Source organism: Gavia stellata, chromosome 25 (genome assembly GCF_030936135.1).
Source record: "Gavia stellata isolate bGavSte3 chromosome 25, bGavSte3.hap2, whole genome shotgun sequence".
Classification (NCBI taxonomy): Eukaryota; Metazoa; Chordata; class Aves; order Gaviiformes; family Gaviidae; genus Gavia; species Gavia stellata.
This window is the reverse complement of record NC_082618.1, coordinates 8,717,667-8,731,565: the sequence shown is the minus strand read 5'-3', so window position 1 is coordinate 8,731,565 and position 13,899 is coordinate 8,717,667. Positions and strand designations below refer to the sequence as shown.

Below are 13,899 nucleotides of genomic sequence, written 5' to 3'. Positions count from 1 at the left end.
AAACAGAACACAAAAACCCCCCTAACTATGGAAACTGTTTCTAACCCTTCATGAGACAGCCTAGGTGCAAGTATCTAGCAAAGTAAATATACAGCAAGTAGTACAGACAGTTTCCTGAAGTTTTATATTAGAAATAACCATGAAGACATGAGCTTAAACAACAATTAGTTTATTTAGCATACTTAAATCCTTACACACAGTAGTTTCCTAAGTCCTCTGACCTTTTTCCATAACTCCCTGTTCTTATGAATGAATTGCCCTGCTTGTGAGGACCAACATAGGCAACTAGAATTAACCTTCTTAAAAATAAAATAAGGTTAGACTGACTTTGGAATTGATTCCTTCAACGCCTCAGAATCTTCTGGCTCACAATAAGGTTCCAAAATAGGTTTTAATTTGACTTCCTCTGGTAGCTTTTGGGTCTCTTCTCTCCTGCTTCCATCTCTTAAAAGCGGAACCAACGTTTTCCAGTTTTTCCCTGAAACTAAAAAGGAAAGAAACGGTTAATTTCCCCCCCCCAAGAAACAGAAGAAAATATACAACTGGTTTAAATAGGAAGCTGGTGAAAGAACAAGAAAGAAGCAGGAAGAAAGGGCTTTGTGGTTTTCTTCCCCATGCTGTTCCATGAGTTTTCCATATTTCAGCTGGCAAGTACAGCAAAGACTGATCATAAAGTTAAATACTTCTGTGCTGGATGCTAAGCTCCCAAACTATAGAGTTTGGGGCCTCCAAAGTAGCTTCTTGGCTGCTTGGCTGCCATCATACACTATCCCATCTCCTCAGGATTACACATATTATCTGCCGTGTAAAATCTTTGTAGATTTCACAGATTCTGATTGTTCAGAATGATGCATCTATGGGGCTTCTATTCCAGAGAGCAAAACTGCTATGTGAATAATGAGCCCACTTAATCCTTTACATTTTGTGCTGACTGAAAATGCCATTAACTTAGCTACTGCCATTATCATTAAGTGCATAGACTGACTGGCCTCTAACAATTAATCGATGCTGCTTCTATCACCAGTGTGTAGCCCATACTAGGATTTAGGTCCCTGAAACCCTCACCTCTGCCAGGCTTAATAGAGTAACTGGGATTTCGTTTGAGGTCCCCAGAGTACCCAGGGTCTTCATTGATTATGCCCAGATTAGTATTCCATGTGGACCAGTTCACTTCATCAACTCTGGGGAGAGAACAACAAAAAATATCTATTCTAAGGATCACCAGACAACTCCAGGATGAGTTCGTATCGCATACTCCCACCTCTCAAGCCTCAGATCTGACCCAGAAAACAGATCAAACTGACTAAGGTAGACAGTGTTAGTGCAATACTTTTCAGAGGAATGCTCCCAAGGGAAAGTTCTGCTTCCCATTACTAGATACCTTAATGTTGTTTGTCTATAAGATTGTTCGTTTGACATACAAACAGGTTACCTAAAGCACCATCTGTAATCATCTTGGCCATCAGGTGTGATCCCCACCAAGACTTGCTTCCCAGACCGGAATGAGCGCCTCACACAGTTCAAGTAGCTGTTTTCAATATCCAGGATTGTGATGGCTCTCTACCAGGTAAAAGAAAGTACACCACTCAGAGGCTGCTCTTTCAAAGTCAAAGAAATCCTGAATTCTACCTTTATTTTAAAAACCTTGAGCTTTTATCATTGTCACCATCTTAGAGCAGGCATCGTAACCATCTCTGAAACATCACCATCTGTTAATATGTCATTAAAGATGCTGAATTACTGCCCTGTGATTACAACTATGAAGTTCCCTTTCTTACCTCAAACAAAAACCGATGTGCCTTTGCGATTCTGGTAAAGACTGTTTTTCCCCTTGCATAATCCCTGTCTTCATAGTCTGATCAGGATTTTCCATCATCAAAAGCCCAAATAATTCTGTCTAATGACAAAAGTACTTTGTTTCTTAAATTCTGAACATCTGTGGAACACTGGAAGCATCTGCTCAGGCAAAACATCAAATATGCATGGGAAAGGAACTAATATACTTTTTTTAGGAACTGTTCAGGGGAATCAGAAAGAAGTGACCTGTTATTTAGAAACAAGTCAGTTCCTAAAGATTCTCTCTGAAATTTCTTATGATTCCCCACACCCTCTTTCTTGGATAGCAGCCTCACAGAAGCAATGTACCTGGAGTTTCCAGATGCTCTTGCTCTCCTGTGCAATTTTGCTCACAGTTTCCCCCATCAGTGCAATAAGCATGTTGAGCAGGAGGATGTATGTGAGGATGACATAGAGAACCAAAAGGATGACAAACACAGACTTGAACCTGTAGTTCTCGGTGAACTCCAGGTCCCCCATCCCAATAGTGAACTTGAAAAGCTCCAAGCAGGTATAATACAGACTATTGTAGGATGTGCGGCCTCGTTTCATATGGTAGCATCGGGCATATTCAGAGCTATTTGTGTCTTGCCCCTCATTGTCATCTTCAATTAAAGTCACCACAGCTGTTGCAAAAGAGGAATCACATATGCAGGATGAAAATAAAATCTGAGATCATAATTCCATTGCAAGCGATGAAAATGAGCTTAAAGGTAAGACATGTTATCTTCATGGTGCATTGTCCCCAGTGAAATTGCTCTATAAAATATTCCCCGTAACTGACACCCTCTCAGAAGGTGTTGTCTCAGTTTTATCTATATAGAACAGAATGACTGTTTTTCCATTCAGCTTTGCAAAGCAGTTTGAGACACAGGGATGAAAAGCTGTATGAAATTACTGTACATAAATGTTATTCGGAAGAGATGTTTTTTGTAATTAGGTTAATTTGTTAGTTTTTAGCTGGAAACAAAAAATCTAAGCCACTTGAAAAATAAAATTTTCTGAGATTCTTTAAGATAAGAAAAAGTAACTCCAAGTATATTACCTGTAGAAAATCCCAAGAGGAATACTAGATATACAAACATGAAGCGACATAAATCTCTAAGGATCATCTGTAAGGTGGAAACAGAATATTTTTATATTGCTAAAACTTGAATATAAACTGCACCAAAAACTGGTAGAAAATACTGCTTCAGCTCAAGAAGGCATTTGCTGTGAACTAGCTGTTCATGCATTAAACTGTTGTTTATTCCACTGAGATAATAAACTTTAATACAGAAAACATTTTTCTCTGTTATTCATGCAACAGTTTACACGCATATGCAAGACATATGCATGCCAAATAGTTTCATCTTTGTGAGTATAAACCACAGTTGCATCTTTCTTCCCCTCCTGGGCTAGCTGTCTACATCATATATAGAGGTTTATTAGCCAGCTACTGCCTCTTAGCTAATTCCTCTGTTTGGTAACATTTAAACTATACCTAAAGAAATTTCCAGCTGGTAGAAGGCTGTGCCATTTCACACCAGACCAGTCTGCACTGTTTTCAGTCTACTTTCATCCATGCCTATCAAACTGTAGTTATTTTGAAGCATAGCAGGTAATAATATCCAGACTGCTATAAAATGTAGGATGAGGAGCAGGAGGTTTTTCTACATAGCTTAAATTTTATCACTTCCCTCAGAAAATAATGGCCAAGTATAGTAGAGTGATATGAGATTTCCCAGTGGCATCACGGAGGTAAATACGGTGATTTCTCTCCTGGAAATGGGGCTGTTGGCAGCAGTGTCCCAATCTAAGCACTCTGCTGGCCTCATCACCCACTCACGGGACTGACCTTGGCAATCATGACAGAGTAAATGCCCATCTGCTGGAAGCCACGGGTGTAGTACAGCATGTTAGCCCAGCCCAGCGCCAAGGAGAAGACCATGGAAGCCACATACAGTTCCTGGCCACAGAAGTACAGCACCACAGAGCTCAGGAGGAGCAAGGAGTGAACAAAGCTGAAAGACAAGCATGGTCTGAATGCAGAGTGCTGAGTTGGCCACAGGTGGTGGGAACAGAAGAGCCCCATGTGGTATACAGCAGAATGAGGGATTCTCTAGAACACCAAGGAGCCTTGGTAGACACTTCCTCTCTTCCCTTCATTCTTTCCCTTCTCAAATCCTACAGATCCTCTTCCAAACTCCTCAGTTTCCCCACATACAAACTTCTGTAGTCTATCCCTGCTCTTCCTTGTGACTTAAGGGAAAAAAAGTCCTTGAAAACACTCATTTCTTCAGCACTCCCTCTCTTTCCATGGACCCATGAAATTGCCCTGGTTAGCTGCACTCCAGCTGGGAACAGAAAGGGCCCAAATTATGGAAAGGCAAAGCTCCCTTTAGGAATGCGACGATTTCTGCACATCCAATACATACACTCAATTGTAAGTCCAACTTGGAGATCTATTCCTAACTCTGCTGCATGACACAGTCACTGAACTTCTAGACACTTCATTTGCTTTACCTCCAAAGGAGGTTACTGATCCATACCCACTTGTTCAAGTGCTATGATATCCATTGGCAAGCATTTTGTAAGGACCCAGGAAATTATAGCAAAGCATCTACCTATTACAAGTGGCTTAGGCCAAATCTACACATCTCACACACTCATCTGTTTCATGCTGAAATGCAACTGAAGATATTGGAGCTTACAAAAGAACCTCACTGTAGCTGTCAACTATCAGCGTCTTGAATGATGGGCGCCTCTGCATGAAATACTGTATCTGGAAAAAAAAAAAAAAAAAAAGGGAATGAAGACCACATTTGCATCCAAGGAGGGATTAAGTATCCCATGGATGCATCAACTAAGCACTGATACCGATACCAGGGAGCTGGTACCTATAAAGCATCTCACAAGAATAGCTCAAAAACAACAATGCTGCAAAATCTAGGGAGGACTCTTCCAGTAACACTTGATTTCTCTTATATCTGGTGTCTCCTTTGAAGACAACAACCTCTTCAGTCACTGGTTTGAGGACCTGTGATTCCCTGTACACTCTCCATTGGCTGCCAAGAGGAAGCAGGGTGACTTTAAGCTAAGACAGGTAATCTTTAATAGAGGCCTGGCTATTTGCAATACCCTATTCTTAAGCTTTGGCTAGGCTAATTGCCGAGATGCTCATTGACTTCTATGGATCATGTCTTTTTATACAATAGATAAAACTGTATCTTAGCTCATTAGTAACCTGAGAACTCCTAATCAGGCCAAGGAAAAAGCTTTGTAGCTCTTGACTAAAACATGGATTATCTTAGCAGCCAGTGCTAATGAATAGGAAAGGCATGTTTGATTCTCCCCTATACCTACCCAAACAGCAAAAAGGCAAAGTTTCAAATATCTTACCCCTCTGAAAAAAAAATAGAGGCCTCCAAGTACACTCAGGATCTCTCCAGTCACTCGAAAATATTCCCCAGTGCTGTGACCAAATGTGAAGGGAGGCTGTATAAGACAGGAAGATAGACATGTTCAGCAGAAGTGGAGATAGGAAAGACCTGGCCTTGCCAGCAGCTGAAAGCAACTACATTTCTGGGGGAACAGGTTAAGTTTCTGAATGTGTTGCAGCAAGGGGGCAAGACTGGGAAGCAAGCAGACTCAAAATCTCCCTCCTACCTTCAGGAAAGAGGAAAATTCTCATGTTAGGAGCACACATTCAAATGGGAGGCAGGTTTGGGATATCATGCACTGGGTGGTGCCTCTGATACACAACAGGAGTAACATACCTTTTCGTTCTTCTGTACAGGTCTGTAGTAAGCAGCTGCGGTGAGGATGATGATATGCATGGTATAGACAAAGAAGTTGAAGTAAAATAAGTGTTTAACAAACCGATCCCACTTGTCTTGCAGCAGCCTGTTAAGGGGTTCCACCAGCAGCATCTCATGACGGTTCTGAGCGGAAGGAGAAAGAGGAGAATCTTGATGGGACCACTATGTACTGGGCTTTGACAACAGCAAATGATATTCATCTTCAGCAAATGTTCCCTCTAGTACCCTTAAACTCAGAAAGGGAGATTGCTGTTTTATAGAAATGAGGCAAAAGATGCACTGTGTGGAATATGGAGCTCCTCCCCAACACTCCCCCAGCCTGTGAATAAAATGCCAAGGAGATGCATACTCACTGGCGTTTCACTGCTGTAGGCAATAATCTCAAGCACTGAATTTTTCTCACATGTGTCTATACAGGACAGGTCATAAAGAGATGAGTGGACAGGTCCATAAGCCCATTCAGTGAACTTCCTAGACAAGTGTCTGCACTCAGGATCTTTGATCTCTCGTCGGAGGATGTATGCAAAAATCTAATTGCAAAAGAACAATACAGCCAACATTTCAGTGCTAAGGGACTTCTAGTTCCTCAATATCTTCACAAGATAGGACGGCTAATTTCTCCCTAGTTTAACTGTGCTGAAGCCAACCCACTGAGACACTGCAGCAACCAAAGTCTGAAGTAAACAAAATTAATTTTCTCACTGGATGCTGGGGGATGAGAAATACAAATACCCCTTACAACTTGCCATCCTCTGTTTCAAAACTGCAAGAGAAAAACAGAGATGTATGTTACACATCTCTGAGCATACAGTCATTTTGAATGGGGACTGTCAGAAGGTGAGTTATATCAGCCAGTCAAAAGTACAAGGCCTCTAGTAGTTCAGATGATAGCAGAGACCCACTTTCTGTTTCCACGTGGGCTGCCTTGCATTCCAGTGGTATATAATGCCAGCTGGGCACAGACACACACACACTTTGTAGCCTTTAAGGATTATGTAGTTTTGCATGTTAAACTGCAGCATCAGTTCCTCTTAACTAGAAGATGATAATCAGTGATAAAATCTGTCATGCATAAATGCTTTGCGTGTACTCTGTATAACTTGATGCAGTAATGGGACAGTTAAATGCATTTGCTCACCTACCCCTATCTTCCCTGTTTTGGCTGCCAGAGTTAATGGAGTCAGCCCTTTCTTGTTGGTGAGTTCTTCTAGCTTCAGGATTGGGTTAATTTTGGCACCAAGGATCAATATGTTATTGTACATCTTAGTAACAAACTTGGTATTATCCTTAGTATTATCCGCAATCTCCACCAGTGTGTGCAGGACCATATTGCCCATGGAGTCCTCAGCGGCGATGTTGGCTGCCTGGTAGGGGTTCTCAAGGAGGAATTTCACAATGCAGAGCTGGTTGGTGCAGGCAGCCAGGGACAAAGGCAGCTCCCCTACAGGCAAGCAATGGGAATGAGTGGTCAGAAAGCCCATTACTACACGTGCAAAATTTTCATCTTTCACCATGAGGAGAAGAGGTGAATTTCTCTGTCTGATAGAGCACCAATTCTTGTGAGAGCTGGTAGAATCACATTTTCTTTGATTTAACTGCATCACAGAAACCTGGCTGCTTAAAAAAGCACTGAAAGGACAGCTAGCAGAAGGTTATAACCTTTCAAAGGATACAGTGTCCAGAAAACAAAGGGATGCAGACACCAAGCTCACACTGAACACCATCAACTACCAACTGTGTTTCTTTATAATCTCAGCCTTTGGGAGTAAATATTTGGGCTAAGTGGTGGAACAGCCCATCTGGTACTTCTGAGCCTCTAGTCCCACATAAACAGGATTATTTAACAGCTTGCAGTTGGGATAATGCTAGGATAACTCAATCAATAAAGTCCATACTGTGCTCACCCCTACCAAAATAAAAGCCAGGTTTCCCTTTGATTTTCCTGAAGAACTCCCCACAGGCTCTTGCATGAACATCCGCTCCATTCTGGACCAAGAGCTTCACCAGGTACATGTTCCTTCTCTCAATGGCGATGTGAAGTGCAGTCTGGCCTACAGAGACACTCATCAGACAGAAATCTTCAACATTTAATACAGACTGAGAGCTTTCAAGCACCACAATTCATTCAGCTCCATGTAAGATGGTGGAACTGAGCGCTTTGCAGACTAAAAAGCTCTAGAATTGAACAAAAAAAGATGGCACAGACAGCAAATGCAAGTCCCCTGAACTTGCTATTAAATCACTGTATATCAAAAATGGCAGAATATTGCACCTTACAAAACACTGCCTTAGCACGAATGCACTGTTTGTTAATCACACACTGGAACTTTGGGAGCTGCATCCTCAGGCATAAGGCCTCATGCAGGAGACTGTTTGAGAGCCCTGCCTAACCCTGTCTTCAGTCTTAGCACCAAGAGTATTCATTGTAGCAGCCATTTCTCTTACCCTTGTAGTAGTTGTCAGTATACTCTGCATTAACAAACTCTTTCAGAGTTCCAGTTTTCCTTGCAATATCCAGCAGCAAGGGAATGGTATCATTTTTCCCATCATGTAGATTCAGCATGGCTTTCAGTAAGCAGGTTTTCCCAGTTTCTGGCTCTATAACAGAAAAAATTGCAGCTATATAGAAGTGATTACAAACCTACTCCCAGGCATGCAGGAATTAATGAGGTTCTTTTCAAAAGAGAAGAGAACTCATTCAGCGTTTCACAGAAAATGTCAACTTTTCTGAATTCCTCTGTAACCTTACACTCAATGGGTTCCCCAATCAATACGGAAGTACTGGCTATTAGAGGACCTCCTGCAGACACTTAACACAATTATGGTTTTTTGTTTTCACTTCAGAAGTGCTACTGGAAGAAGAGGGCAAGTTAACGTATGTGACACTAAAGAGTACCTTTGAACTCATCATCTGTGAGATGCTTCAAGGTTCTATTAAGGTAGAGTAGCAGATCATCCAGGTCCCTTGTGTTGCCTTGGGCTACAGCATCAAAGATCCTTCTGCGGTCATAAAATTTGAAAGCTTTTTCTGAGCAGCCTGTGATGGAATCTGTAGATAGGAGCCTAACAAGGGTAAATTTCAGTTACTGAAAGTCAGATATTTAGCAGACTTTTTATAAACTACCAGAATACTATTTTTCATTTGCTTGTGTGAAGTAGTAAGCACTACAGATTAGTATAGATGGATCTGCAAAGTCTACAAGATCAGCAAAGTTTGCAAACAACTGTCCTGATAAAATTATGTATTTGTTGCTGAAAAGTTGAGAACAAGACTTAAAAGGGGCATTGAAATCTGGCAATCTAACTGCAGGCCTGGAAGCCAGGCAATCCCATGTTCTCATTCTGAATGATGTCCATTCACTAAACAGTCTCAAGCAAGTGAATTAAGGCCTACTGCTAATTTTGGGCAAAATATCCACAGACTGAATTTTCAGAGCTGCCAAGAGACAACAGCTATTGTTGCTTTCAGATGCAACACTCCTTATTTTGGCATAGAAAATAATGAAACTGAAAAAATGGGCACATTCCTGTGGAGAGAATAAATCTGCTCTAAGAAATACAGTCTGCAGCTGTCAAACTGTTCGTTGCAACCAAATCTTACAATGCAAACTTACTTGTGAAGTTTCCCCCTCTCCAAATTGGCATGAAATTTGATGACAGAAGGTGCCATCAGGTGATCCATCTGGTAAAAGGAGTCCATGGGAGCCATGTCCTTGTCACTATCCCCCATCACAAACCGCCCACGTCTCGCAAAGATGTTGCTTTTGGGTGGCTGCACCTTGGTGCTGAGTGTACCCTGGAGGCTGTCAGGCGTTTCCAGCATGGAGTCCTCCCCATCCGTGTGTTCATCTGTCACTTCAGATTCCTCCATGTCAGAACTGCCAAATTTCTTCATCTTCCCAAGAATGGAAGACATGATGAGCAGGCAGTCTGTGAGGAACGACACAAACACCTCAAGTCAGCACTTTACGGGGCCATGAGTCCCCTTTTGCCTAGGACTACTATCCAGAAACAGCAGGGAATGGATTGGTTGCTCTCATCCCAGAAGTAAGACAGATGGACACATATTCACTATGCTCAGAGTTGGAATAGTTTAGCAGGTCATTACCTCCACGCTGTTCGTTACGGTCCCTATGCCCTCACCCACTTCAGAATGGAGAAAGCAAGCCAGAGTGTCCCAGAGCTTGCCAGCCACCTCACTGCAGAGCTGACTACTTCTGCTTAAAACTAGTGCCTCATCCTCCTCCAACCGTTGTTAAAGCCTGAACAATCTCAAATCTGAACAATCTCTGCTTTTCTTCTCTACTTGCTGTTTTATGCCACCATATATTCTCAGGATTATATCAGGCATGTGAAAAAAGCCTGCTTGTGCCATAACCATATCTCGGTGATGCTGAGCACAGAGGGCTTCCTGCATATAGGAAAATTATCAGTTAATGGCTTTACCAGTGCTAGATGAAAACTGGGGCATGTGATTCTTGAGAGATGACTATCACCTCAAACATGAGACACAGAAACAGAAAGGGAAAGGTTACCACAGATAAGAGATGACTGTAAGACCACATGTCTGATCTTGTCTGATTTACAACCACAAAGAATTTGACACAAGTTAACAAATACACTATACTGAAAGTAGAGCAGCCTTTTTTTTTTCCCCTTTCTTATCAAACTGTTTTAATAAGACAAATGTTGGTCTTCATGTCACTGAATGCAAAATATTCTGGAACTCCAGCAGTGGAGAGAGGAATGCATCATATTTGAATTGCTGCGTAGCTGGCTTTTCGAGAGAACTGATCAGCTTTAGAAACATACTCTGAAATCCTAGATTGCTTGGAAATCATATAGCTTGGAGCACTGGAATGTTACAAAATCTTTAAAAAGTCTTCAATTATAAACCAAATTACAGTGGTCAGTAATCTTCTCTGTACGTCCAGTGTGAAAACGACATCATAAACATGCTTTAAGGTTGTTTCTCTTCACAAGAATATTCTGAGGGGTTGTCTGCAAACCTACATTGTGCATTAAAGCTAAATTTTCAGTTCTATGCGACTAGTTAATATTTACATTAAGGGTCAATTATGTTGTCCTGTGCAAGTAGGGTAGGAAAGAAACTTTTCTCAGGCATTTGCATTTTCTATAATTTTGTACAATATACATGTAAAGAAACCAACAATTTGCAAACTTGCATATTTAGGGTTACTGGAAGCAAAACAGCATAGTATAGATAAAATACTAATGACTGCAGTTTAACTCGCTATGTCCTCTGAGCTCACCTTTCAAGTTCTTTGTGTCCTTAGAATCACTCTGAAAGAATAACATAATATCTTATTAACTTAATTGTTCTATAAATAAGAAATTACATATAGAAAAATATTTCCATTTGGAATATGATATTAAAAATACAGAAGAACAATTAGTTCAGTGAAAAAGTTATAAAAATAGTATTACAAAAAATGGAAAAAATACACTGGGAATACAGCCATGTATAATTTTAATTTTTTGTCTTATTTAAATTAATGTGGATTGAGCCAAAAACATCAGAGAGATGGCTATGGAAAATGGAATCACTTATTTTCCACAGAATAGCTGCAATATTAAAATCCACAGAATAGACTCAATCCTGTCTCCCTGGCAATTTGCTCAAACCTAGTTTAGTCATTGTATGTGCTTTCATTTCTAAACCCTGTTGGTAATATCTTTGATAATGAAGACAAAGCCACATTTCCTCATGACTATGAATTTGCAAGGGAAATAACCTTAAAAATTCTATGGAAGGATTCTTTAAAAAAAAAAATTCTCACTCCTAAAAAATGCATAACCTACTTGAAGTCTTTGAATGCTATGTACGTTGAAGTTTGATACAATAAATGAGATAATGAAATATTTTTGAGAGAATGTCTAACCACATCACAACTTATAATAAAAAGAGTTTACAAATAACAAACAACCGTGCTATTCAAATATACATGCAGAACTTACAAATATTGCAAAAAATCCTGTCTTCCGCAAAATAGTCCAGTCTCAGTAAACACCCTCTAATCTATAGGAATTTGGTGCCGGATATTCCTCCTCTAAGGTGCCTGGACTGAAAAGCCCTCAGAGTTTGCTTCTCCACTTCATTTGTCTGCAGAAGTGTTCTATGTATCTGATGATTTTTAGAAGCATGGGAAGTTCACTAGAAGAACAGAGAATAGAGTAATAAGATCATTAAGAACAATTCTGGAACCAGAAGCATCAGTGGCTTCTATTCCCAGGAGTTTAGCAAAGCTCTTTACAAGAATTGCAGTAAGTTGCTGTTGTTTTTCCCTCCCCTTTAATTGCATTTAGTAATGGATACTCTTCTCCAGATTTCCTCTTCATAAATACACTCAAGCTTGCAAAAAAACCCACACCACCAGACAACAATTGTTTCTGTGGGTCACAGTTTCATTTCAATTTACAAAACTTTGTAAAATATGCACAGGTGTTCTCTGAGATCAGTCATCTTTCTGGACATCTTTCTTGGGTGGCTGCTGTAAAGCCCCACCAAGTATTTTAAAGACAACCTGATTCTGAGCAGAGTTGAGGGACAACCAATGACAGAAAGTCCTAAGGCCATTCCATGCTCCTACTATGTTTTATTTAAATAATATATATATGTAACAGTCAGCTTTTAAATATTAATGGTCATTAGGCAAAAAAAAAAAATCTAATCCAGGATCGCTCTAACACCCTTAAAAATGAAGAACTGTGTCATATATTGTTAAATATTTCCTTTAAATAAGATATTTCTGCCAAAAACTAGTCAAGAGAAACAGCTTTTCAAGCAGGCCGAGCTGACAGGCTGTAGCTGTTAGGCTAGAAGCAACCTCCAAATCTCTAGCTCCTGAGTTTTCAAGTTAGATCATGAAATTATTCAATGAAATTATCTGGTTTATTTTTTGCAAAAGTTAACTATCTTTCTAGTCTTGCCATCTATCTATCTATGTATAAAAGGATAATATATTTGCCTATTTAATAGCAAACTAATTATACTACTTAAAACACCCTACGGCATTGTACTCAAAAGAAATAAAATGCCTATTTATTAATGCATAAGTATAGATTACCAATAAGCCAGGTCCTTAGCTGGTGCTCCTGGAGCTTTGCTGAGCAGAGCATCTCATTCAACATTACGATAAACTCCTTCACCATTTCCAAAGCAGGGACTCGTAAGAAAACTGTACAGACCAGTGGCGGGTCTCTCTTATTCAGTCTCTAGCTTCTTGCTGGTCACTTTGGCTAAATGCTCTCTTCTCCCATTCCAGAGATCAGCTCCTTTCAGTCTTACTGTGCTCTGATGTGCTCAGGAGCTTTCTGCTCTTTTCTGAGTTTTGATGCCTCCTTCATCAGCCTCCTTGACTTGTATTTGTTGTGAAGATGTTACTTCCTTCTTACCAGCAGCACTCCATTGCTTTTTGCAACAGTTGTTGGATGTACCATATTCCATCTGAGCAGGGATCTGGTTTAAAGGTGTAAGATCACAAGGAGATGTGAATGCTTATCAAAATAGGCCAGCAATGATCAAGGAGGAATTTATTCCTTTTTCTTGGGCCTGCATCCAACATGCTGCATAGGTTTTGTGCAAATTCTGTGCTTGAGAGTGATTTTTACCGACTAAGAGCCCTCTCCATCACTGCAAACAGAAAAACATCAGCAGTTGTGCTAGAGATCTTAAAGATGTATCCAAAGCTGGCCTGCAGAGATAGTCTCACCTTTGTTAATAGAACCTAAAACCAGGCCACAATTTTACCAGCTTCTGGAAACAAATACCACTTGATTTCATGGTTAACAGCATGCTGGAATAGTATTACCAGCTCTTTCCAGTTTTTCAATAAAAACAAAAGCAGATGTGCTGACAGAAAAATATTTTAGAATAATATAAAAGGGAAAACAACATAACAAATTCAGACTTTTTACGAAACCTTTAATCTTACTTTCTCTGTAATTCCTATATATGCCAACAGTTCACTAAACACGGCATGGAATAGATACATGGAGGAAGGGTGGAGGGAGATGGAAATTAATCCATCTCTGTAATTAAGATCTCAGAACTCAGAACAGCTTTCTCACTACAAAAATCACTCAGTCCTGATGTTGCTAATGTGCAAGATAGGAATACATTTCCACATTTCAGTCGAAATACATGCTTCTAAGTAATGAAATTGTATCTAGGTAACATGAAACTATCTTACTTGCGTCCCAGTCTCATTCGAGCAAAAAAGGTGTACATCCATCCTGCTTT

At 40.2% G+C, this 13,899-nt stretch overlaps 1 protein-coding gene across 1 annotated transcript; it reads right to left on the bottom strand.

Annotated features, from left to right (window-relative positions):
* Window positions 1-213: 213 nt before the first annotated feature.
* On the bottom strand, window positions 214-9,552 carry TRPV1 (transient receptor potential cation channel subfamily V member 1). Its single transcript, XM_009818658.2, has 15 exons — window positions 9,251-9,552; window positions 8,533-8,699; window positions 8,082-8,234; window positions 7,547-7,687; window positions 6,779-7,077; window positions 5,990-6,166; window positions 5,595-5,759; window positions 5,218-5,313; window positions 4,530-4,600; window positions 3,674-3,839; window positions 2,882-2,948; window positions 2,146-2,462; window positions 1,433-1,560; window positions 1,066-1,181; window positions 214-484 (listed from the first exon to the last, which is right to left on the bottom strand). Exons 1-15 carry the CDS (start codon window positions 9,550-9,552, stop codon window positions 318-320), a joined length of 2,532 nt encoding a protein of 843 aa, XP_009816960.1. The 3' UTR covers window positions 214-317.
* Window positions 9,553-13,899: the final 4,347 nt, after the last annotated feature.

Bases quoted from the DNA above. Each gene is read 5' to 3' on its own strand.
- TRPV1 (XM_009818658.2), bottom strand. From the start codon at position 9,552: ATGTCTTCCATTCTTGGGAAGATGAAGAAATTTGGCAGTTCTGACATG. The intron at 6,167-6,778 runs GTAGGTGAGCAA...TTTTGCAATTAG, and splicing joins CCAAAACAGGGAAGATAGGG to ATTTTTGCATACATCCTCCG. The intron at 3,840-4,529 runs GTAAGCTCCAAT...CTTGTCTTTCAG, and splicing joins AGCTACAGTGAGGTTCTTTT to CTTTGTTCACTCCTTGCTCC.